The sequence below is a fragment of the Pteropus medius genome, unplaced genomic scaffold (assembly GCF_902729225.1).
Source record: "Pteropus medius unplaced genomic scaffold, Ma_sr-lr_union100, whole genome shotgun sequence".
NCBI lineage: Eukaryota > Metazoa > Chordata > Mammalia > Chiroptera > Pteropodidae > Pteropus > Pteropus medius.
In genome coordinates, this window is record NW_024352787.1 from 1,779,136 (window position 1) to 1,806,674 (window position 27,539).

General features: G+C 32.8%; 1 protein-coding gene across 6 annotated transcripts in view; it reads left to right on the top strand.

Moving 5' to 3' along the window:
* Window positions 1–27,539, top strand: part of PCCA (propionyl-CoA carboxylase subunit alpha) — a 338,552-nt gene that overhangs the window by 110,453 nt on the left and 200,560 nt on the right. For 5 of the 6 annotated variants that reach the window (XM_039849219.1, XM_039849216.1, XM_039849218.1 and 2 more), the window contains 3 exons: window positions 2,601–2,637; window positions 18,753–18,831; window positions 24,765–24,867. In XM_039849219.1, coding sequence (XP_039705153.1) covers window positions 2,601–2,637; window positions 18,753–18,831; window positions 24,765–24,867 — 219 coding nt within the window. The remainder of the gene's footprint in view (window positions 1–2,600; window positions 2,638–18,752; window positions 18,832–24,764; window positions 24,868–27,539) is intronic. The other variant, XM_039849221.1, reaches the window with a different exon arrangement.

Sequence of the window (27,539 nt, forward strand, 5' to 3'; positions counted from 1 at the left end):
GTATGTTCTCAAACTTTTGATAGGTACCGACAATTTCTTTTAACAAAGACTGCACGATTTTATCGTACTCCACTAGTGAGAGTAGCGCTTGTTTACCTTCAGGTTGTCACTGAAGATTATTATCAAACTGGCAGATGAAAAGTGTCATATCGTTGCTTTAATTTGTATGTCTAGAATTATGACTAAAGTCGAACACATTTTATATATTATCCTTTTGGACTTCATCTTATGTAAACGTAGTTCTTCACTCATATTTTCTGATGATTGTTGGCCTTTTTCTTGTTAATTCAAATTTTGTATTAAACATTTTTTTATAGAGAAGCTATACTGTGTGATGTGTCAGTAAGAAACATTGAATTTAGAGTTATATGGGTCTTTTTATTTCTTTAAAAGTATTTTTATATAGCAGGATAATAAAACTAAATGTGCTAAAGAACATTGGACCTGGGTGTATTTTTTTTATTGTTGAAACTGATAATGGTTTTTTTAATGTCCAGTACCTAATATATCCTCAATCAAATATTTTGGAATGAGTGAATGACAAGCGAAAAATAAAATTTTCAGGTAGTTTGATTTCACTTGGAAGTTCGTTTAGTTAGAATTTGCTCTTCATAGTAAGAAAACTTAAGCATGCTGATTAGTTAAGTCAAACTTGTTTTGTGACAGTTTATAGTAGTGCTGGATTTGTGACAGTTAAAGAGTTTTTGCTTTGTGTAAATACCTATCTTTTTATATATACACGTGTGTATATACATAAATAAATGACAAAATATAACTAATGAATTCTATGAATCATCTTTTAACATCTGCCTGTTAGTTCTCCCAAGGTGACAAACTTTTTAGACAGCAGTTTATTTCCTCTCAGAATATCTTTTGCAAATATGCTATTACATTTCTGGAAAAAAAGACATGTTAAAGTTTCCTTCTACGCTTCTTATAATCCAGTCTCCATCAGCCAGCACTCTTCCTGTATTTTGTTCGCGAGGCACTAATTGTCCGCATTTGGCAGGTTTAACACTTCCTGACAGAGAGGCTATTAAGGGGAAGTATTCTCCAATAACTGTCACTGGCTTGAACAAAGAACCTTCAAACTCAATGTGTGGAAACCACTAACATTCTTAAATGACCCTTTTCATGGATTTTTATCCCTTTAAGCTAAAATTTGGAGAATGTAGGATCAGCAAAAACAGCAAGGTGTAATAAAGCAGTAAACCTTGATTTTAGAGTGGGAGGTATAGATTTATCTCTGACTTGAAAACAATTGTTATTTGGAAAATCTCATTAGCAGATGTGACTGCTTGGAGTAAAAAAAAAAAAGACTTAAAACCGATGTCGCTTTCAGGACCGCTTTGAACTTAACAAGCACCTATTTGTGGAGCAGACTGGCTAATGAAAGGAAATTAAATTTTTCTGACAACTTCCCCTGCCAACCTCCTTATTCAGGAGATGTTATTAGGTACTGAAGACTTTTAAGGAAGATTTTTTTGTTAGACATAAATGAACCAATTGTAAACATCCCCTGTTCCCCACTTTAGGGAGGATTCTGACATGGTTTCTCTATATTTTTAAAGTATTAGCTTAAAAGCTTAAAAAATACCAACCTTCATGTTAATATTTTAAAGTTATTTTCTAAAAAATTGAAGCATTCTTACCAGCTAGTGGTGTCAAAACATCATTTCTTGTGCTAGTTACTTTATGTCACTGAGTTTTAAAAAAGTTAATTTACCACGAGGCTTGGATTTAACACCTTTTCAGCTCTCTTTGTTATTTGGGGAAATGTATCAGGAATGTCGTATGTTGGGTGTATTATGTGAGAGTTAATATTCAGTGAAATGGTTTTAGATTCAAAGGAAGTTTTTTTTCTTTTCAGTGGCATTGGTTGATGTTTTGCAATAACTAATCCTTACATTCATAAACTTGTATTTTTGGAATGCATTTTCTTTCCTTGGCTTTTTGGAAGTTTTCCCCCCACCAGTTGGTTTGTTGAATTTAAAGTTTTAATTTATGTAATAAGATGTAACCAGTAAAGACACAATATTGAAAAAGAGGATAAAATTAAAAGAAACAAAAGTAATGGAGATTTCTAAAGGAATTGTTGGGAGGAACAATTGACAATTTTTATAGATACTGGAAATTTACTTTTTTATTTCTAGAAAATCTGTTGAGCTTCTTCTCCCAAACAATAGAGAATCAACTCCCCCTGCTGACAGAATCTAGGAAAACATGACATATAAATAGAGAAACAAGTTGGCCGTGAACAAACTTTAATGATCTGATTTATGATTCAGTATTGATTGTAAACATCCAAATTCTGCCGTTAAATTCCAGCAACTGCACCAAATCATTTGGCAATTCTGGTAGTGCTTCCTGCCAGCTCATTTCAAACTGCTTTGAGTTTCTTAATATAATAATGGTGAGGTAGAATTTACATTCCACTTATGGTATTAATTTTACATTTCTCTGAATGAAAAGAGTTAGGAGGTTGTAAAATTGAACATTAAATGAATCAGAGGAGACAGTGGTGCAATATATGACTGCCCTAAAGACATTGTGCAATGGCTGATGGGATTAATGTTTAGTCTCATTTCCTGCTTTTACAGGATGCAGATGAAGCTGTCAGAATTGCAAGGGAAATTGGTAAGTTCTTAAATTAACTTTGGTAGAGTTTCTGTCTTTCAGCAGATATGGTTGAGTAAACATGTAATAAGGAATTCCCATCGAGCAAATAATATTTTAATAGTTTTACGTTTCTGATTAGTTGTTGCTCTGGAAGAATTTATCAGCTGAATTACCGTATTTTGTTATTAAAGTCAACTTTAAAGAGTAATTTGACCTTAATTATAGCTCTTTTGTAAGATGAAATCACTGGCTAATTAAAAGAAGGAATTGTCTTAAGAATTCTTGAGATCGAATGTGATGTAAATTTTTTATGTACGTAGTTGAATGCAACTTATTAAAATTAAGAACATATATGATTAAAGTGAAGATATCATATTTGACAAGGCTCTTCAAGTTTTTATTTTTCCTAAGATGTTAAATATCAACTTAATAATCTTGCTAGGAAAGAGAAAATAGAATGTGAGAAATTAGAACCGAATATTCTAAATTGGAGTAAAAGGTAAATGGAAGGACATTTTCATGACTGTTTTACTTGACTGTTTTAGGTATAATTGTACTGGAGCAGTGTTTCTCAACCTTTTATTTTCAAAAATGTTCCTGGAGCTCATGACAACTGTTGTATTTTCAGTATCTGCTAATTAAAATTTACAAAGCCATACTGTTATCATGGGTTAGGAGTGCTATTAAATAACTTTGAATTTTATTAATCAAATTAGTATTTGTATATGTTTGATGGAAATTTGTAGCTAAATGAGAGAAATTAGGCAGTGCTTTGTAGTTAGGAATTCACAGCGTCTTCCTAGTATTCCTACACAGACAAGGCCAAGCTTTTCAGAGAAGCCTTCCGTGTTAATATTTCTTTAGTTGTGTTTTCTCATTAAAATTGATCATTTAGAATTATTCATTTGGAGACCATTTGATTGGGAAAGCTTACATATTTGTGATATGTGAAATATCTTCCTGGTCTGAAAGTGATCACTTTCATTTGTAAATATATTCTTTGCAATAGGGGCAGTCAAACTTAGCAGTTCTTCAGTGATCTATAAAGATGCTTGTTGCATCCCTGTTTCTAGTTGGATCTGGCTAAATTAGTTGGGTTAGGCACATTGCTAAGTATGTTTTGTTGTTTGTGTATTTTGCAAACATTTCTTTTGCTAACATAGGTCCTGGACCTAAGAATAGGCCCTAGAAAATAGTATTTTATCTGACTACAACATCTCTTCACTAATCATTTCTTCAGATTCATCAGTATTTTCAAAAAGCATTTCAGTGCTTCACAGGAAGATTTGCTACATTGCTGAAGAAGTTGGACTACATGGAACTGACTTGTGGTTTATTTCTTTGGGAAAATCAAAAGCTTTTCTCTGTGGTTTGACATCACTGGCTTTCCTCATAGTCTAAGAGGCATGTAGCATACCTGCTGGCTTTTCAGATTTTCCTAAAATGATTTCATTTTATTCTGTTTGTACTAGTAGATTTCAAAAGTTATCTTTCTCGCTTTAGTGTAGATACTATTGTTATCTATTAAATAGAATATAATAATAGTATCTACATAAAAAGGACAGAATATCTGGAGGAATTTAGAGAAATAAAAAGAGATTAGAAGAAAATCTTGAATTACATTGATGTGCCACAGTTTGAATTATGACTCTTCTACTCAAGCATTTCCTTTGTTTAAACGGCAGGCTGCAGATTGCTTTGCTTGCTTTAATGTCTTGTCTTCTACCTTTTAAAAATAATCTGTGACCTTTAAAATAACCAGTGAGTCATGATGGGACTCTGACCAGTCCCCATCACTTGATTTTCCTCCTTTAATATTTTAATGGTATGCTTTACTCCCCTTTCAGTTTTTTACTACTGAGGTCACCTAATTCAATGTAAGGCTCTTTTCTTTATATTTGGGCACATTCCTTTATGACTCTTTTCCTATCTTCTAATTCTCCCCAATTACACCTTTGCATTTGTGAAATAAACGATCGCAATCATGGCTATTAAGTATACAAGTGCTAGTGTTGTGCTTATGCTGAAAGAAAGGGAAGCCATAAAATTTGAAGTGAAATAAAACATAGTAAAGAACCAGGGTCATCAGCTTCTTTATAAAGCTTTTGGAATTTCCTTGAAAACCCCTTCTGAACCACCACGGAAACCTCCCATAAAACCCTTTTCCCTCAAGTGCCAGCTTCCAAAATAGATGAAATTACATATTATTAAAGTCTCTTGATTTTCTGTGTTGTTCAGTGAGTCATCAGTTTTGTTTTCTATTTTATTGAGATATATCACATTTTAACTACATTATAATTTTGATGGGTCTTTGTAAGTTCATCTGAGAGTTGAACTGAACATTGATTCCATGGGAAAATATGTTCCTAGTTCTAAATAACTGAATTATGATCAAACCTTCGAAACTATAGATTTGTAAGTTGCAATTGTCCATGTGTCATACCTACTCATAGATTTCTCTGTTTTACCTCTCTGTGTTACATGCTGAAAGTGAAATTGATCATCTTTTGTGTGGTTCCCTCCTCTCAAGTCTTTACTTCTCTTCTGGAAATAGGAATCTATGCTGCCAAAGGAGGAAACTAACTGCATTGAGCATTGATGAATTAGATGTCTTTTACATAATAGTAGCTCTTGTTTATGGAGCATTCTTTCCATGTAGCAGGCACTTTGTGAATGTTATTTCTAATGCTAATTAGTGGGTTAATTATTTTCATTTACATTTAAGAAACTAAGGATTAGAAATGGTAAGTAATTTGCTCAAGGTCACAGAACTACGGAGCGGTGGGCCTGCTTTAAATTTAGGTTCATTTAGCTCCTTAAAACCATGGATTTTTCATTATACTTTGACTAAACTAATGAGATTAAAGGATGAGAGCTAAAATTTGAGCCACCACTTTGTTTGGAATACTGTAAAGCACTTAAGCATGCTATATGTGGAATTAAATAGACAGCCTCTTATCATTGACAGGGTGAGAGACAGTTAAGACTTAATATGTTACTTCCAAGTACTTGTTTTTTGGTCTTCCTCGTCTCCCTCATTCTCTATCCTATTTTTTCCTTTGACCTCTCTAAGTTTAAAGATACAGGGCTCTTGATCCCCAGTTTATCTTTAACTCCAATAGACACCAGTAATCAGTGAGCATGAAAGTCTGATCTTTTTACTGGATTAAAGGTCCTTAATACAATCAAGCCAAAATTGATTCTTAAAAGGAAAAATTGTAAATCTAAAACCTGTCTCTTAACAACTTCTAGATGATTCTGATTCTTTTGCCTGTCTGTCTGAGAATTGCAAGTCATGCCCAATTTAAATAAAATTTCAAGTCATACTCCAAACCTGCTTCTTCCACAGTTTCTGTATCTCAGTAAATGTCACTCCATTCATTCAATGACTAAAGCTAAAACCCAAGATCTATCCTGGTGCCTCTTTTCCTGTCATCCTATTGTCAGTCTATCAATAGATAACTGTCAATTCTTCATTCAAAATATCTCTCATACTTACCACTCACTATCTTTACTACCAACACTCTCCTCCGAACTACCATTGTCCTTGCAGGGACTATGACAATAGTTTCTCTACTTCTTCAGCACTTCAAAGCCATTCTTCACATAGCAGTCAGTGTGATATTTTAAAACTCTAAATAATAAGGACACATTCGTCTCATCCTACCCATCCCTGCTTTAAACCCTGTAATGGATTTCCATTGCACTTAGATAAAGTCAATATTCCTTACCTGTGCTACAAACCCCAAATAATATGGCACCTGCTTTTCTCTCTTAATTTCGTTTTATAGCACTTCCTTCCTTGTCTACTATACTTCAGTTACACTGGCTTTCTTGAACACAGAAAATTTCAGGGCCATAAAATAAGTTATTTTTTTTGAAGAGGGGAGAGATATTTGTTGTTATTTTTTTTCTTTTTATCCCTCACCATCGTTTGGGTACTTACATTTTCTTTTATTACTCTAACACACACATTTTGCATGTACGCATAATTTCACAGTTTCTTTCTCCATGTTTTACCATACTCACTCCCAACTGCCTCTTTTTGTTCCTCTCAGTCCTTCATCATTATTTTCTTGTTTTATTGTTTATTGTTGAATACCTTTTATTTTTCCGATTACTCTGTTGGAAAAGGCTCTGCATAATGTTCAGACAATATATGAAAACATTATGCCTTTTCTGTTTGGAAACTTCTTATCTGAACCCATTCCGCTCTAATCTATCTGTACATCGAAAGTGTGCTTGATTTCTGATCCCTGGAGCAGAGTTAGGGATCTAATATTTTTCTCTTTGCCTGAGTAGGGGAAAATAGGTCGACAACATCAGTTTTTCCAAAAAAAGTGCAATCGCCTTTCTTTGCCAAATCGAAACAAATAATGTTACGTATTGGTTTATTTTAGCTTATAACACATCTTGATTTTATCTTTCTTTTCAATATTGTTTCATTCTTATTTAAACGAAATATATTTATGTAGTTACTTATGTATGCGTTTGGCCAACTTAGGAAAGGGAAATATCTTGACACTCTTTCATTTTCCAGTGGGAAAAAAACAGTGATAATAAGGATCACCTTCAGGTAACTTTTTTTTTTTTTAGAGATTATGTATATTTTTAGTAGTAGTAGAGATAGGAATTATTCATAGTTGGACTGCAACACATACATGTTTACATTCTAGTTACTGGATATTTCTAGCCCCCAGATGGTATTGCTGCAGATGTGCATCACCTCAGTCCGAAGTGTGCTAACCTGCAGGGTACACCAAAACTAAATTGATAATGAGAAAACTAAACTGACTATAACTAATTTGTAATTAGAAGGCAATGAAATCAGTAGAAAATTCTGATCAAATAAATACAGCATGGATAATGCATTGATAATGGAATTCATTTCCTCATGTTGCTTGAATTTAAATTATCTCTGTATTCACAAAAGGAACTTATATATGTAGTCACATTTCCCAGTAGATTCTGAATTATAATTCTTTGGAAAAGTCTAGTAATGGGCTAAATTTTGAGTGTATGCAGTTACCATTAGTTCTTCAGACAGAGCTCTAGTATTCCACATTTTTATTGCCCATCCCTGTGACCTTAAAACAATAAAGATTTACTTTTTTTCACCCTAAATTTTCATTTCCCATTGGTCAGATGTGGAGTGGGAATGAGTTCATTAAGAGAATAAGGCTGATGGAAATTCTACCATCTGCAATTGTCATAGATAACAGAGGCAGGATGTAGAGAGGTCTCAGTTTTGATATTAGTAATGAGGCCTTTTCCATGATTCAGTATTCAGTATTATATTTCTTTATGTCATTTTGCAATTTGCACACTATCATCGCCACCTACATCCTGAATTCATCAACTTCTCTCCATTTTTACTGCTGCTCTCTTTGTTTCTAGTGTCATTTCTTGCTTAGAGTACTGTAATAACCTTCCATATATACTTCTGTGCTATGGGTTGGATTCCCTTGGAAGCAGACGTGGGAAAGTTTATTGGGAGAATACTTTTGGGACCAGTATGAGAGAGTGAAGGAAACTGGATTAAAGGAGAAGTTGAGTTGAGATGCAGATTCAACAAAGACCTTGGCTAATTCTACAGAAAGCTCTGAATATTGGTTGGTCTTTTATAGTTGTATCAAATTGAAGCAAGAGAATTGAGCCTTATATACCTGTATCAACTCACCGCTGAGGGTGGAGTGTCCTTAGGAAGCGGCAAGACCTTAGGCAGCCAAGACTTCCAGCAGCCGGCTGAATGGCCTAAAATGGTGATCTGGACAGAGAACCCTATTTTCTAATTTTGATATGTACTTTTCACGATTGTTTACTTTTGAGTATTTTCAGATTTGTTATGATTTTTGACTTGTTATTTAGTAATGCATTTTAAAATAACTGAAAAATTTCAACTTGTTTTATTATTGATTTCTAACTTAATTGCTTTCTGATCAGTGAATATGATCTTTTTCACTTAGAATCTTTCTGATTTGATGAGAATTGCTTTATGGCCAAGAAGTAAGTCACTTTAAATACATCTTCCATGTATGACTGAAAAGAGTGTGCATTCTCAAATTATTGTATGCCATGTTTTATAGATGACCAAAAGATCAAACCTTCCTGTTAGGCTGTTCAGATCTTCTAGTGATGTTTTTGCTATTTAACTAATTTTTAAGAGTGGATTTCTCAATTTTTCCTTGCTTGTCAGATTTTGCCTCTGTATATTCTTGAGATAAGTTAATAGATAATATAACAATATAACATGTCTTGGCTAATTTTACTTTTTATCAAAATGCAGTGACTTTTTCTTTCAGATCGATTTTATGTGATATTAATATGTCTAAACCAGCTTATTTGATCTTTTCCTCGTATGTACCTTCATCTTTTCAATCGACCAGTAAACTCGTTTTAAGTGTTATTTCTTGTAAGTATATGGATGGTCGTTTTTTTTCTCCTTTTATTCAGACTGGTATTGTCTTTTATCTAGAGAGTTTAGTCCATGTGCATTTACTGTATTTACCTCTATATTTTGATTTACTTACTGTCTGCTTTTTATTTTTGTTTCTGTTCTTCCTTTTTTTTTTTTGATTTTTCTCTTTTCCTGGCTTCTTTATGATAAAGATTATTTAAAAACTCTTCTTCTGTTTTATTCCATTTTCCCCTCCCATTCTTCTCCATTGGAATGGAAATTTTACACTCTATTTCTATTCTTTCAATGTAGAAATTTCAACATGGAGACATTCCTGTAGGCATCTTTTATTCTTCTAATCTAAACTTTATAAAAAATTCACTTAAGTTTTAATATAAAGTTATTCTCTCACCAAAGAAGTAAATACTTTAATGATGTTTACTTGTTTGTCCTCTATGTACGTTCTTACATTTTATTTTCTTCTTTATTTACCTCACTAATTAGACATTATTATAGAACATAAACAGCCAATGGTTATTTAGCTTTATCCGAAAGCTAATTTCTTTGCTCATTGCTCCTTTTATTCCTGACTTTGCAAATAGTATTATTTTTGTTTTTCCTGGAATTTACCCTTTAGAAGTTTCTATAGGTAGTTAACTCAGTTTTTGAATTAGTTAACTCAGTTTTTGTTTACATGAGATTGTCTGTTTTTGTTTTCTTTCCTGAAAGATAGTTTTGCTGTATATGCAAATCTAGGTTGACAGTTTTCTAGCAGTATAGTGCTGAAATCTTTGTATTATGTTGTGTAGCTGTTGAAGAAATAGTTCTGTCTAATTTTTGTTACTTTGTAGGCAATCTGTTCTTTTGTCCGACTGCTTTATAAAAATAATTTTTATTGAGGTATACTTTATGAAGAATAAAATTACCTATTTTAAGTGTATAACTTAATGAATTTTAATAAATGTAGTAACTACAATTAAGATATAGAACATTTTTTATCTATTTTGAAAATGTTCCTTCCCCCATTTTACATTTCCACTAGCAGTGCTTGAGAGTTCCAGTTATTTCATACTTGAAAAACACTTGATATTGCTTGACTTAATTTAAGCCATTCTAATAGTAGTTTTATTTCATTGTAATTTTATTTCCTTAATACCCAATGCTACTGAGCATATTTTCACATGCTTAATGACCGACCATTTATTAATCTTCTTTTGTGAACTATCTTTTCAAATGTTTGCCTTCCCCCCTGCCCTTTTTTTTTTTTAACGATTAGTAGACTTAATTTTTTTCCAGCACAGTTTTAGATTTATAGAGTAACTGAACAGCTAGTACCTGGAGTTCCATATATACTCCCAACCCCAGCCCTCTACACAGTTTCCCCAATTATTAATACCTTGCATTAGTGTGGCACAATTATTATAATTAATAAACCAATATTCACACATTATTATTAACTGTAGTTCATAGTTTACATTAAATTTCACTCTTTGTTTGGTATAGTTCTATGAGTTTTGGCAAATACGTAATGACGTGCATCCACCATTTTAGTTTCATACAAAATAGTTTCCTTTGTGCTTCATTTATTCAACTTCTCATCCTTTCCTCCTCATAATCCCTGGCACATACTTCTCTTTTACGATATCTATACTGTTGCCTTTTCTAGAATGTCATATCGTGGAATCTGTAGCCTTTTCAGATCGTCTACTTTGGCTTAGCAATATGCATTTAAAGGTTCTTCCATGTCTTTTCATTGCTTGATAGCTCATTTCTTTTTAGTTGAATAACAATCCATTGTACGGACATACAAAAGTTTGTTTTTCCATTCACACTTTGAAGGATATCTTGATCGTTTCTAGTTTTTGGCGATTATGAATAAAGCTGTTGTAAACATTTGTGTGCAGATTTCTCTGTGGACATCATTTTTCAACTCATTTGGGTAAATAATTTAGGAGTGTGACTGCTAGGTCTTATGGTAGAACTACATTTAGCTTTAGGTCAGATTATTTTTCATTTTCACCAGCAGTGAAAATGCGGTTCCTGTTGCTCTGCATTCTCCATGACATCTGGTGGTATTAATGCTTTGGATTCTAGCCATTCTAATGGGTAGTAGTATCTCATTGTTGTTTTCATTTGTTTCCTTTATGACATATGATGTTGAGCAACTTCTCATATGCTCATTTGCCATCTTGTATCTTTACTGAGATGTCTGTTAAAATCTTTTATCTATTTTTTAATTAGGTTGTTTGTTTTCTTATTGTTGAGTTTTAAGATCTCTGTATACTTTAGATACAAGTTTTTTTTTTTACCAATATGTATTTTATGTGTTTTACAAATATTTTCTTCTAGTTTGTGATTTTTGTCTACATTCTCTTCAGTTTTGTTTCTCTTTTTCAGAGCAGAAGTGTTTAATTTTAATAAAGTTCAATTTATCAATGTTTTTCTTTCATGAATTGTACTTTTCTCCTACGTATCTTTTAGGAGTTTCTCTTGTGTATTTAGGTCTATGATCCACTTTGAGTTAACTTTGTGAAAGGTATAAGGACTGTGTGTAGATTCATTTTTCTTTCCTCCCCTCTCCTCTCCTCTCCTTTTTAATTTTGGCGTATAGGTGCCCTATTGTTCCAGCACCATTTGTAGAGACTTTCTTTTCATTGAATTGCCTTTGCTTGTTTGTCAAAGATCAGTTGACTGTATTTGTGTGGGTCTATTTCAGAGCTCTCTATTCTATTAGTCTGTTCTTTTACAAATACCATACTGACTTGATTACTGTAGCTTTATAATAAATCTTGAAGTTGGGTATTTGTTTTTCTTCTTTAATATTTTTTGGCCATTCTGGTTCTTTTTGCTTTTCTATATAATGTTAAAATCAGGTTGTTGATATCCACAAATAACTTTCTTAGTTTTTGATTCCGATTGCATTGAATCTATAGAGCAAGTTGGAAACAATTGATATCTTAACAGTATCGAGTCTTCTTATCCATGTACGTAGACTATTCCTTAATTTCATTCATCACAGTTTTGTAGTTTCGCTCATATAGATGCTATACATATTTTGTAAAATTTATGCCTAAGTATTTTTTATTTTTTTTGGCACTAATGCAAATGGTATTGTGTATTTATTTTCAAATTCCAAATTTTCATTGCTGTTATGTAGGAATGCAGTCAACTTTTGAATATTAACCTTGTATCCTGCAACCTTTCTATAATCACTAGTTCTAGAAGTTTTTTTTGGTGGTGGTTGATTTTTTGAGAGTTTTTTCAATAGTTAATTATATTACCTGCTAATGAAGAGTTTTATTTCTTCCTTCCCAATTTGTTTACCCTTTTCTTGTCTTAATTCATAAGCTAGGACCTATGTAGCATGTTGAATAACTATGGTAAGAGAGGATGTACTTACTTTGTTCTTGATCTTAGGAGGAAAGCATCTAGATTCTCACTGTAAGTACGAGGTTAGCTATAGGTTTTTGCAGATGTTCTTTATGAACATAGTCTAAGAAGTTTCTTTCTCTTCCTAGTTTGTTGAACTCAATGGGTGTTGGATTTTGTTAAATGTTTTGCATCTGCTGAAATTGACATATGGTTTTTCTTCTTTAGCCTGTTGATGCGATAGATTACATTAATTGGTTTTTGAAAGTTGAACCAGCCTCACATAACTGAAATAAATCTCACTTGGTCATGATGTATAATTCTCTTTATACGTTGTTAAATTTTTTTCCTTTTAGTCATTTAAGTTTTATACCTAGATATTCAATTTAATTTTTAAAAATATTTTCTACTTTTCATCATGATCATTTTCCCTTTAAATCCTTTTCCATACTTATAGTGTTTGTAATGTCTGTAATTTGTAATAGTATTTGTAATAGCTCTTTTAAGGTTTTTCATTTCTGAGCTTGTGTTGACTGTTTTCCTTCTAATGCAGATCCTATTTTGCCTGTTCATATGTCTTTTAATTTTTTATTGGATTGTAGACGTGAATGTTATATTGTGTGGTTGTATTTTGTTATTTTTATTTAAAGAATGTTAAAGTTTGTTTGCTAGGTAAGTTAATTGCTATTCAGATTAATGCTTTTTAGGCTTTTTTTTTTTTTTTTAAATAGCTTTCTTAGGGCAAGCCTAGTATAGCCTTGTCTTGTATTCTGATGCAACAAGTATATATTAGGCCATTTGTCTCTGTCTTTCACACTTCTTATCCTTGAGTTCATAATTTCTATTTCATTATACATCTGTGATTCTTTCTTAGTATAATGTTAATACTTAGTATTTTAGGTAGGAGAGAGAAGTAATCTTATATATATTTTTAAAGAATTTCAATGACCACTGTGTAGTTTGATAGGACCAATTACAATGCTAGGGAGTTCTGTTAGATGGCTACTGCAGGAGTCCTGTGAAGAGATGATGGTAGTTTGCGATTATGGAGATAAAGAAAAGTAGAGGAATTGGAATTTAAAAAAAGACTTTATAAGACTTGCAAACTATCCAGCAGTTGTATTCTTAGTCATAAAGTCCAGGAACCTCTTACACAGGATCCTTAGCAACGCATACAAAAATATTCATGGAAGCATTGTATTTATAAATCTGAATGTCTATTCACAGTAGAATGGATAGTGTTTCAGTATGCTTATACAGTGAAATATATTACAGTAGTAAAAATACATGATTTACAACTTGTGAAATTAATAATTAGTACATTTACTTAGTAACTATAATTTTGCATGCTATTCTCCAGGCACTCTTTCAGCTGGAGAAACAACAGTGAGGAAAGGCAAAAAACTGTGTCTTCAGTTTTTTAACTTATTTTGCTGCAAACGATGTAGAAATTATTTAAAGCAGGAATTTATGTGTTTATTATTACCACTGTATGGAATATTGTTTTACGGTTCCAAGAGTCACTGTTTCCAAGAGTCACCATTTCCAAGTGTCAATAGACAGATAATTTTCTAATAACGAGCAGAAGTTGATATATTTTTTATGAGGAAATTGAATGAACACCATCTTAATCAAGTAATGAAACCTAACTTCATCAGGAAAAAACCAAATGAACTTTTTTCCCCCTTTCTGATGTGATGTAAGAATGTGAGTGTACGACATTAGCTATGTAGTGCCTTACATTTTTTTTTTTTTAATTCTGAATCTAATAATGAGGAAACACCCAGGTAAATTCAAATTGTAGAATATTCTATATAGCAATCAGCTTGGATTTTTAAAAAATAAGACTTTTATTAAGGACCCTTCCTCTCCACGCCTGCCACCCAATTAAAAAACCCAAACCCAAAAGGAGACATTAAAGGAGAGTAAAGGAATATAGCAAACACAATGCATAATACTTGATTTTCCTATAGTTATTATGCACAACTTTCATCTGGGAATTTCCTTCCTGTCTGTCTTGGATGTTCTTTTCCTTCTGGTTCTTTTGTTTTCTGGCGTCCCATTATGAGAGCTTATTCTGTCAATCTAGAGGACTGTCCTGCTCTCTGAAAAAGGAACCTTTTCTTTAAGAAATAAAGACCTAGTAATTAATTATAAATTTTTCATTTTTAAAAGAAGACCAAATTAGGAATAGGACATTTGCCAAGAAATATTTCACTTTTTCCTTCTTTTTACTTTTACTTTTCCATCAGTCATTGTATTCCATGAAATTTTAACTCAAGAACCTGAGGTGGAAAAAGTATATAAATTCTTTATTATAACTCTTATGACTATTGCATCATTAAGGTGTTGTTTCATCAGCCTTCAAGTTATCAGGTTGGGCTGCCATGTAAAAGAGCAGGTTTTGCTCGAAGAGGGAGGTGGTTTATTATGTCTTGTGTAGCTCAACTTGGTGCTATCAGTCGGTAAAATAAATTTCTTTAGACTCAGAATCCATAACGAAACAGGAAGTCCTTTAGCTCCCTAGAGTCTTCTTTTGTTCCCTTATTGTCTATATCCAAATTATGCTGACTCTACCTCTAAAACAAACTTCAAGTCTGTCTTCTATCTCTGTTTCTACCAGCAGGTCAAGGCCACAACTCTCTCTCCCCTGAACCACTGCAGAAAATTTCCTAATCAGTCTTCTTCTTTCCACCTTTTACAATACATACCTGTAGAGCAGCCAAAGTGATCTTTAAAAACACTACATTAGGTCATGGTGCCCTCTTCTTCGTAATCTTTCCTGCTTATTCTTTCTGTCAGTTTAAATACCAGTTTTCTCAGAGAAGGCTTTTCAAGGAAAAGTAATGCTAATCACAGCCCTTTGTTGTTTTTATTACAGCACTTACCACCCACCACTTCACATGTTACATATATATGTTAATGTATGTACATGTAAAAAAAGATATGTATATTTAGGTGCATGTATATTTATTTATAGTTCTTCACTAGGTACTAAGTACCATGAGATCAGAAACTTACTGAATTGTTCGTCTTTGTATTTCCCAGAGCGAGATCAATGTTTGGCATATAGTATTTATTCAGTAAATATATTTGAGTCGATGAATGAAAATTCTATGATAGAGTTAGAGGGTTGCTGCTTTATGGTGGAAAGCAAGACATGCTGATTGCTGGGAGGAAAAGAAACCAGAGAGATATCTTGTCCTACGGTAAAACCTGCCCTGAAAGGTTTGAGTACAGAAAAGATGAAATAGAAACCTTGTAGTACTTTGGTACTAAGTTTCTGTATTTTCTTAAATATTTCACTTTTTTTTTTTTTTCTCACATAGTACTTAGATTTTTTTTTAGAAGCATCATGCAGAAGGTAAATAAGGAATAGAGACTTTCTGCATGTTGGAGTGTTAGGAGGAAAGTCCCATATATTTCTGAGTCTGGGGCTATGAGGTCAGGTAGTGGGAATAGGCATCCATTGAGAGAATGGTAAAGATGAGGAAAAAATTTCAAACAGCACTAGGATCTGAGTTTTATTTTTAAAAAGCGATCTTTCATACCAAGAGATTTGTCTCATTTTAAACACCTTGGATAATTTTGTTGTGATAAGGGAGGTCGTTTTTTTCAAACGTATGTAAACTGAAGAATACGAAATTAAAGAAAGGGATTATAGACAAAGCTGAATGCAGAGGTAAGTACTCCAATAGATGTTTTTAAAGTGTAAGAGAACATTAGTGGATATTTCATATCCAGGCTGTGTAAAGAGAGGGGTAGCAATAGCTATCAACTCGATCATTTCTGATTTTTCCAGGAATGTTAACTTTTGACTGAATCTTTTTGTTTGCTTTTTCTTTCACTTTCTGGTACCCCATGGCTTACACTAATCAGACTGCAGAGACATGATAAGAAAGTAGGGATGAGGGACTGGACTTTATTGATATTATTTAATCTGAACTACATGGAACATTCATTTCTCTTTTCTTCAAATAGCTAGGTCTTATTTCTCTATGGCATGGTGACAGCATAGAAATATGTACTGTCTGAAATTTAATGACTATTTTGGCATAAGAAGTTGAGTAGAAAACCTTACCTTTATATTATTTTCAGTTATATCTCAAAAATTAGGTTACTAAGTTTGTGACTATAATCTCACCAACTTCTATCAGTTTCTCCCTCTTTCCCAATTATTTTATATTTGGCTTGTTAGATTTTTGTCAGGGAATCTTGCCTTCCTGGGTTATATGTATTTACAGGTCTTATACTGCATCACCTCCTTTTGGGGGACCATATTGTAATTGCCTTATTATATACTACATAATAATATATTATACATTGCCTAACAATTTCTCACCTTTTCTGAACATAAAATCATTTCCAGTTGACAAATTATTTTATGTGTTGTATTTCCTCATCTAGTTCTCTGTGAACAAGGACAATTTCCCAGTCCTATTTTGAATCTCACAAATCACTATACAGTCCAGGGCCCATAGTGAATAACTAAGAGATTAATATTGGAATCAAAATAACTGCAAATTTCCTAATCCTCAGAGAGAGCTAAAAATAGTAGATTATGGAATATAGATATCATACATTTTGTGGTTTCCTGTTTACTTGGATAGTTTTTGATGATAAACTGATAACATTTTTTGTGGGGAGGTATGGATGGACCCATTTGTTTAAGAAAAGACTTTAAGTCGTCGTGAAAAGGATTTCTCAGGCATGCCCATTTCTAATTTTTATGTATTGTTTCTTCACTGCTCAAAAACAGGTGAATTTTTCTTTATCGATTTAAATTTACTTTATGTGGCATTCATGTGAGGCTGCAGCATTGAATGGGACAAATATTCTTATCAGTCTCATGCAGGAACTGTAGCATACAAAAGTATGTAGTGCACTCCTCACTCCCTTTAGCTTATGTTTTAAGTTTTCTTTTCCTCTATCCTACAGATCCTCTATACTTCAACTGAATTGTCATTTCTTAAACTTGTCCTATGCTTCCCTACCTGTTTTGTTTCTGCTATTCCTGCCTAAAATGTTCAAATCCTGCTCATCCTTCACAGCCTTATATAAATGGGCCTTTCTGGAATATGCTTTAACTTAATCCCTTTGTTCTTACTTTCTTATGGCCCTTTTCTGAATTCCCAATAATAGAACTATTTGGGTACTTTTACTCTTTCTTCCTAGATTATGAGACTCTCAGTGTGAAACAGTATGTTAATTTTTCTTCTCTCTGTACTTAGCATTCCTTTAAAAATGCTACCCCACATAAACATAACCAACATCAGAATTAAAAAAAAAATTGAATTAATTATGAAACATTTAGGAAGCAAGTGCCATTTTAACTAAGCTGAAGTTGAGAATGATGTTTTGTATATGACCTTTGGCCCTCTCTTCCCTTTTCCCCTAAGATCCTATAGCTAGAGTTTAGTGCTAGTAGAGCATCACAGACAAGGAAGAGTCCTTTAAGAGTTCGCTAGTGACCTCTTCTTTCTTCAGAAAAGATCATAAACAAGTGTTCTCAGACACGAAGATCTCTATTTTGTTTTTCAGAAAACCTCTAAACAAATAGACTTTACAGCTTCTTTTTCCCGATAAGTTGTTACAAATGACTCATGCTATAAAATTTTTATTTATAATAACTAATTTATTCAATTAACTATTTTATGGTTTCATCTTCTCTTATAAAACTTTACCTGGAAATGTTCTTTGTTTTGGGCCTTACTTTGTATTTTTTGTGTTTTCATAATACCTGCTAGTCTAGGCATTTTCTGTTGAGTAAATGGAATAGTACAATAGCATCTCTATTGATATTAGTGAGCCCTGGAACTTCTGCTTCAGACCATAGTATAATAGCTATGGCTTGACTTTCCCCAAAACTATCATGTCAGTTATTGCTGGTAAAAGCCGCAGGGGATTCCTGTGACTTTTCAGATAAAAATACCTCAAGTACTTGTAAATCATTACTTTGGAGACAAGGGAATTTAATTTGTTATGCATGCCAACAGCAGTTTTGGGGAATCTTAAGAAAGTGTGTATTTTCTTAATGCTATATATCTTTGGTTGGTTAATACTGTATCTACTTTCATTTTTGGAATTCATTATCATAATTTATTTATTTTAACTTTTTGTTTTATTACTGGGGAAAATGTTATATTTATTGATACAAATAGTATTTTTCTTTTAAAATGACCATATGCTCATTTTTAAAATGTATACAAGATCATTATTCTGGTGTTATTTTCCTGACTCTAAAGAAAGGAACTTTTAAATAAATTAGTTATTGTCTTCTGCGTTATTGAACATGTGGTCAGTTGTCATGTTCATGCATCCAAATGATCAAAGTCTGAACTTCTGTCTAATTCTTCCCTGCTGTTAGGCTACCCTGTCATGATCAAGGCCTCAGCAGGTGGTGGTGGGAAAGGCATGCGAATCGCTTGGGATGATGAAGAGACCAGGTGAGATGCTGTCCAAAATATACTTTTGATGAAAATTGCAGTTACTCGAGTTTTATTAAACTGACAAGTAAACAGATACCAAAAGCATAATGGAATAATTCAGTAACCATCTGATTTTACTCTTTTAGATAGAAAAATATTGAAATTATGCAGAAAACTTCTTTATATTTTGATGATTATCTTATTATAGAAAGGTTTTTACTTTTTTAAACAATAGTAAAGGATTGTGTTTTCGTTTTTATTGTATATTTAAATATTAGTCATTCTATTTTCTATGTAAAAATTACTAACATTTGGCTGTATAATTCTGAATATAGTAAAAGATTTGAACTGAATATATTTAAAAGCAGTCATAATTTCATGTTTATGTATTGCTCAGTGTGCAGATTGCTTTCCTTTGCTTGTCTATAAAAGTGGTGAACAACTTTGACAATTATATAGTGTGAAATATATTTCCTTTTGAATTTGAAATTCTGTGTCTTTTATGCAGTGTACTTTTTTTGTACATTTAGAACACTAAATTTATTAGTAGTTCCAGAAATTAAAAGTAACTTTTAGAACAAAAAATTAAAAAAAAAAACCCAGTGCATTGACGATACATCATGGTGATTAGAAAATAATTTTTTGAAAAACTGCCTAGGGACTCTATTGAGATTTATATTTTTATTTTCAGGGTTGGCAACAAGAAGGATTTATGTCATTTTTTAAAAGGAGGGGATGAAAAAAAAATCACCGGATACTTATTAATGTTGCCTTTCTTGCCTTTTCTCTACCCAAAAATAATTCGGTCTTCTAAATGGTTATTTCCGCTTTCTCCCTTTCTACCCTTTTTTCCTTTTCCTTTCTTCCCTTCTCCCAAAAATCTCTTAATGACAAATCTGGAGTAGTTGCTGTGATAGTCACCCAGTACAAACCTAATTCAGAAATTAGGTTCTAAAGTGAACAAGTAAGGTAAAAATTTCCTAGAGGCAATACATTACCTTTTAAAACCTATAAAAAGACCCTGCATTGCATACTTACACAAGTAGTTTTAAAGGCTGAAAGAAAATTGTCCCAGAATAGTATTGTTTCTTTGGTTGAGTGTTAGAGAAAGTAATTGGCTTATGTTGCGGGGTAATGAGATATGACAAATACAAGTCTTTAAACCCCAGTCCCATCCTCACAGTGGCACTGATACCAGATATTGATTGAGGTAATATCAGATTCTCCTCTCTCATCTTAGCCTACCCAGCAAGAATAAACTTGTTGCATTTATTTATTGAGAACCTACTGTGTGACAGACACTGTTTTAATAAAGTTCCAGGAATACAGCAATGAACAAAAACAGAACAAAATAATTCATTCTTCCATGCAGTTTAATATACTAAATCAGGAGTCCTTAACCTTTGAATTCACAGACCCATACAATTCAGGCGCGGTTCATTCATCTGGAGGAAAAAAAGTGCATTTTTCTGTAACATCTAACTGGAATTTAGTATTTTCCTTTAACATAGGCAACAAACTATGTTAACAATAGTAGTAGTATCTGTGGAACTTTTCACCGTTTAGGAAATCACATATAGTATTATCATATTGCAGTTATAGATATCTGTGTTATACTGATTATTAGTTTTGTTGGAGCTTATTAATAACCACATACATTATGTCCCCCAAATTAAAAATATATTTTGAAAAACTAAAAATATAAAAATATGAAAAAAAATGTTGATACCTGTATTTCAGTATAATTTTTTTCTGTGCAATCTTATGCATTTTATTCATTTTAAATCACTTTAAGCCTTATTTTTACAAGAGGTTCATACGCTGCCTGATTTTGCAGTAGGTCTCCATGGCATTAATAAGATTCAGAAAAACCTATTTTAGTAGGAAGAGACAAACAATGAGCAAAATCAAAGTAAATCATAAACTACTGTGGAGGGTGATAAGTAGTATAAAAAATAAAAAGGAGGAAAGGAAGAGACATAAGGAGATTCGGAGGGAATTCCCATTCTAAACAGGATGTCAGGGTTGTCCTCACCGAGAAGGCACATTCTAGCAAGGAGGAAAGGATCCAGGCAAGGGGAGAGCAAGTGCAGAGGCCTTGACCCTGGAGCATGTCTTGAGGGGTCCAGAAACAACAAGGTGGCCAGTGGTGGGGGGAGGGAGGAGTAAGAGGAGTTGGGGCAAGGGGTTTGGGTGGAATGGAGGCAGATTATGCAGGAACTTGTAGGCCATTCTTAGTGCGATGGGGAGCACTGGAATGTTTTGAGAAGTCACAAACATGGAACTTCGACAAATATCTAAAATTATTTACATTTTTTTAAAAGAAAATTTCAAACATACTAAAAAGCAGGAGACTATAACGAATTTGTATATTTGTGTCATCCGGATTAACCAGTTATCAAGATTTTGTTTGTGATTAGGTTTTAAAAGGATCACTCAGCTATCTTGAAATAAACTTAATGGACAGAAGTAGATTAATGAACTATGGAATCGGAGAAACCAGCTGGGAGGCTGTTGCAATAATCAATACAAAAAAAGTGAGGATGGTGGCTTTCATCAGTGTAATGGTGGAGATGTTAAGAAAAGAGTTTAATTTTGAAAGTAGAGGTAACAGTATTTGCCGAGTGATTGGCTATAAAGAGTATACAATAATGATTTGCAGTCCCTGTTTAAGTTATCTTAGTTTTTGCTCTTATTCCCTGTTTGGTCTTGGTGTTGATTTATATGCTGCAACACAGCTTTACTTGAAAATTTCTTGGGGAAAATCTGAGAGGTTAAGGTCAGAGTGAGGGCTTTTATATTCAAAATTGAAGAATGCTTAATTGAAGAATGGTAGTTCTTAGCTTCTCTCTGGAAATCTTTGCCTGGCTTGATTCCTTTTGATAGTGGGAATTTACTTTTATATTACAGAGCGTTGATTAACTATATGAAATGCTTGAAGTCAGGCTGGCTGGTTGCTGCATGTGAGTGGAAACAAGCACAAGGAGAGGAGTCACGCTTAGTCCCATTTTTACCACATAATCTATTTTATTTGGCTTTTGTCTTTCGAAGTTCAGGTGTTGAAACTATCTCATGCATTATTTGTAACTCCTACGTGCCAATGGACCTCTCAATGAGTGGGTTGGGATTCCTCACTGAGTTGTGGCTTTAGACTTCTTACATAGGGACAAGAGATCCAAGAACAGTTGTTTCAAATCCAAGTGGAAGCAGATCATAAAAAGTGGTATCACTTTTTATGATCCAGTGTCAGAAGTCATACAGGTTCCCTTATACCATATTCTGTTAATTACCAGTTAGCATAAATTCTTTCTAGATTCAAGAGAAGAGGAACCAGACTCTGCTTCATCGTGTGAGAGTGGCAAGATTATTAGAAGAGCATGTGGAATGGGAAAAGACCATTCCATCTTTGGAAAACACCATCTGCTATAGTCTCTTCGAGGGAAGAATGATGTAATAAAGATATTAAACACAACTGAATGGATTTATGAGATGTGGATTTTAGGCACTTTAATTTTTTTCTCGTTTTCCCCTTTTGTACGTATGGCACTTACATAGCATTTTCACGAAAAGCCTTAGCACTTACTTTTCATTATTCTTCATAGGATCTCAGATTTCTTATCAGTCATTTCTCCAGAGCTACTGTTAGTGACATATTCTTTTACAGTGGGGATTACTCTCCAGTTTCTTGGCAATGCTGCTGTTAACCTATGCTTTTTACTTTAGAATTTGGTATTTTCAGAAATCACTATATTCATATATCGTGCAACTTTTGGTAAATAATTTAACCCTTTCTTGGCCAGTAAATGGCACATCGATTCAAAATTTGTTAAAATAACTAATAAAAATACATAATTTTCTATCTAAAAATATTGCTGTTTTCAACTTGATAAATCATCTCTGAAACTTTGTTAAGATTAACAGAAGTATCACACTATTCAACTTAATGATACATGCTCCTCATTTAAAAAAGTTGCTCTATATCCTCTGTTTATTTGGAAAAATCAAAACTACATAAAAATTTAGAGGATGGTCCAGAAAACACCCATACATTTGTCTCCTTGAGTCACGAACTTTGAATATCATGCTGTACTGCATCTACTTCTTCTTCCTTCCTTCTCTCCTTGAGAAAGTGTTTTTGCATTTTCCATGAAAATTTTAAGATTCTTTGGAAGGAAAACCTAGTAGCCATTGATTGCTTTACTATTTTATCATAAGGAGTGTCTCCTTCTTTTAAGATCTTTCCTAAGTTTTTTTCAAGTAGCATCTATGACTTTTCTTAGAATCTTTAGGATATCTGACAAATTTTTAAAAGAATAAGGTTTCTTGTTATTTTGTTAGGGTGAGAATGACGAAGGCTGTTGAAAGTATACTTATATATTTTCATAATAATTCCTGGCTTTTCCTTATACAAATTTAAATGGAATATTATGGCATGAATGGAAAATCGATCATGTCTACATTTCGGTGTATCCCACTAGAATTTAAGGACAGTGAAGGCAATTTCTGTTTTAGCTTCATAGTTCCATCACCTGAATATACACCAGGCACATAGTTTCATGATTAGTATATATTTATTGAATGAACGAGTGTAATAAATTATGTTCTTAATGCAATTTTCCCTGAGTTCCATAATATGTTGGTGATGCTTTCAAACTTGATACTTTATTTGGGTGACTTTGGTTTTTCACTCTTGGTGTTCTTCATTTAAATGCAAAACGAAAGCTCTCATTCATTATAGCAGAAACAAACTGTAAAGTACTATGTTTCTTCTTTGTGAATCATTGTATCCCATCGAATAAAAAGTTGGTTATATGCTATTGAAAGCAGTGATTCATCGTGCTATAGTTTCTCTGTGATTTGTAGTTTTTTGACATCTCAACTCCATTCTCCTAAACCAAGGAAGTAATGAAGTACTAAGAAAACCTGATACCTTTTCCCTGAGAACTCTTATAAACAGTAATTTTTTTTGCAATAAGTTTTGAAATATGTCTTTTTGTCAGAGTTTGCCTGTAAATGCTGTATTTTTCAAGCAAAAAATCAAATGAGGTATTTCTGATATTCCCGGATGGAGTGTTTGCATATTAGATAATTGGGAGAATTTTAATGTTGTACATTAACTACAGGTATTTAATTTGAAGTTTAAGAAAATAGTACATGTAAAGGGAATGAAATTTTATATTCTGAATACATCAATGAGTAGAAAATAATATACTTAATTAGTTTTAGGTAAGCAAATTTGAGTTTTTAATAAACTGAGCCCATTTTATTGTGTGTGAATTTAGTATAATGTTTTAATTTTATATTTCGGGGATAAAATGTATAAAGCAATAATTAAATCCATATTTTTATTTTCAAAAATTATACTTTTTTACTTATTAATTTTGAATAATTTAAAAAAGATATAATGATCCGTATGGTTGTAGGGGAGTTGCATTTAAAGGTGTTTATTTAAAATATCAAGAAATGTTCTTGAGGATCCTCCTATTATATGTTCATTCTCACCGAGTATATTTGCTTTAGTTTTGCGCCAGTTGTGTAGTTGGCCAAGTCCTTTACATTTTTGTGTGCATCTTCTGACTTTTGAGTCAACTGGATATGTACTTTTATATTTATTTTATTCGTGGAATTAGGGTGTATTAGGGTTAATGAAAAAGAATTTCATATAATTTTTATGGTTTATTAAAAATATATCATTCTTAACAGTCGATGAAGTAAATGTCAGTATTCCTGTTTTGATATAAAATCTAGGATCAGGGAAGTTAAATCACTCACCTAAGGTCACAGAGCTAGTGAATGGGAACAGTTGTTGTTCAACCAAAGTTAACTTATTTCTACATTAAGTAAATTTCTTTCTGCTTCGTTCATAAATAAGGCAAAATAAACTTTAATTATATTTAATTGATATTAAGGACTGTATTTGTTTTGTTTGACTGTTCTGTTCTCCTTTACAGAGATGGTTTTAGATTTTCATCTCAAGAAGCCGCTTCTAGTTTTGGCGATGATAGGCTACTCATAGAAAAATTTATTGATAACCCTCGTCATATAGAAATTCAGGTTGGTACATTTTAAGATGCTTTCTAATTATGATGTTAAAATAATATCATTTATTTCTATTGGAATCATATCTTTTCTTCTATCTAGAATGATTGTGAGTTTTTCTGATATGCTTGACTAATTACAAAATACACAATGTACATAAATTAATCATCTACCTTTGGAATCTGGTATACTTTTTGTCAAAGTGCCAGAATGTTTAATGGGATGGGAAATGATACAAAAGCCCAGCTCCAGAAAGAAGCTGTCCCAAGATGTCTGGCCAAGCTAAGAGAATCATTCAGTCTCTTGAGATCGGGCTATTTGGGGGCATTTTTAAAAGAAAAGTATCTCTTGTATTACTTCAGTTCACCAGACGTCTGTGTGATTCACTGTGACAGGCATTCTGCTAGGAGCTGGTTGTATAGAGATGAAGAAATCATTTCTTGTACTCAGATTAAAATTTTAATCCAACTGTTAAAATGGTTGTGGAGGTGTAGATTTCAGCAAAACGAAATAAGTTTCTGAAATAAAACATAGAAGAATAAGAAGACAATTTGCCGAAGTTTTCATTTTTCTATCAGAAATGCCTTTGTGCTAATATTGCACATTATGGCTATCAATTGATGTGTAATAATTAAATTGATTAAATATCATATTAGAATTCATATTGAAATTTAAGTGTATCTTTGTGGATAGAGAATCAGCAAATTAAGTGGAAGATTATTTGCTGCCCTTGTCCCTTCTGATGGGACATAATATATAGTATCACAAAGTCCTAGATTCTGTCATTGTGTTTAATTATCATCTTACATGGATATTATTTATAGGTAGAAATTATTCATGTAGATCCTCAAATTTTCTAGAGTGGGAAGAATTTGCAAACTTATATAGTTTGTTTTTTTAAAACATTAAACATGATGTATTTCTTTCTGAGGCTAGAATGTTTTGTGTTTAGATATTCTATATTGAAATATCACACATTTACAGTACAGTCCACAGATCTTATATATGCAATTCAATAAAAATTTTTATATACACATATATCTGTGTAACAACCATCCACATTTACATATGGAACATTTCTTTACCTCAGAAGATTCCTTCATACCACTTCCCCAGTCAGTCCTTCTCCTTGGCCACCAAAAATAACTGCATTCTGACATCTAATACCATAGATTATTTTTGTTTATTCTTAAACTTCATATAAATGGAATCAAGCAATACATACTTGGTCGTGCCTGGTTTCTTTCACACACCATCATATATTTGAGATCTCTCCTTGAGGCGATGTGTTATCATTCACTTTTAACCCATTTCCCATCCGCTCTGAGAATACTCCCCTGCAGTGCTTGCAGCTGCAGCGTTGACCCCAAAATAACTCACGGATAACAGTCCTAACCTTACCCCCAAAGTTTGCCATGAAATAGCTCACTTTTATTATTTTCACGTCTCTCTAGTATATCGAGAGTCTTCAGAAACAAATGACATTGTTCTACTTATAGCATTCTGTTTTTAGTAGTGGTATTTCCATTTACAAATTATAGTAATTCTCGATTGCTGAAAATGTCAAATCCTAGAAAATGTAGCATTCTTACTTGTGATATTAACATTGTTCTCGAACAGTTGTTGGCCAAGATTCATTTGATAAATCCGATTTATGTATACATTTCTGTTACAGTAGGATTAGAGACAAGTTCTGTTTAGACATAACTCTAAGAACAGTTTTTATATTTCATTTTCACATTGAAAAATAGATTTTCTTCAGCCTTAGAGTGTGTTTATATAAAATTAAATTAACACTGGCAGCGAGCTGCACTTATTTTTCTAAACGGGAAATGGGTTAAAAATTGCTCTGTGGTGTTCCATTGTTTGAATAACCCACAATTTATCCATTGGTGGATCTTGGGTTGTTTTGTTTTTTGATATTATGAATAAACTTCTGTCATTTTATGGACATGAACATTCTTTCAGACATACTGAGGAGAGATGTTGCGTTACACGGTAAGGCTATGTCTAGTTCTCGTAGGTACTGTGGTTGTCCTAATGTATACTCTTTCCAGCAATATATGAATGTTGCCATTGCTGCCATCTTTTCCAACATTTGGTATTCTCAGTGTTTTAAATGTTTAGCCATTTTTGCAGGCATGCAACAGTATCTTTGTTTTGGTTTGTGTCTCCCTGATGACTGTTGATGTTGAGCACCCTTTTTTAAGTTTATTGATGATCTGGATATCTTATTTACTGCTCAAGTCTCATCCGTGCCCTGCCCCTCTTTTTCAAATGAGATAAAAAAAAATTGAGTTGTTGGAGTTATGTACCCATTTTATGAGACCTTTGTCAGATGTATGTATTGTGCATGTCTTCTCCCCATCTGTAGTTTGCCTATTCGCTTTATTAATAATGTCTTGAGGAATAGAAGTTCTTAATTTTGTTGAAGTCCAGTTTAGGTCCACTTTGCATATGTAGGTAAGAAGCTTTATTGTTTTTGTTGTGATATTTATGTCTGTTATTCTCCTTGAATGTTCTTACTTGGGGAGAGGGGTTTTGTGTGAGGTAGAGTCAAAGAAAATTTTTTTCCATTCTGATATCTAGCTTCTCAAGCATCATTTATTGTGGTGACCATTTGTTATAAATGAAGTGACATTTGGTCACTGTCTTAATTATTTTGGTTTTATCCTAAGTCTAGAAAT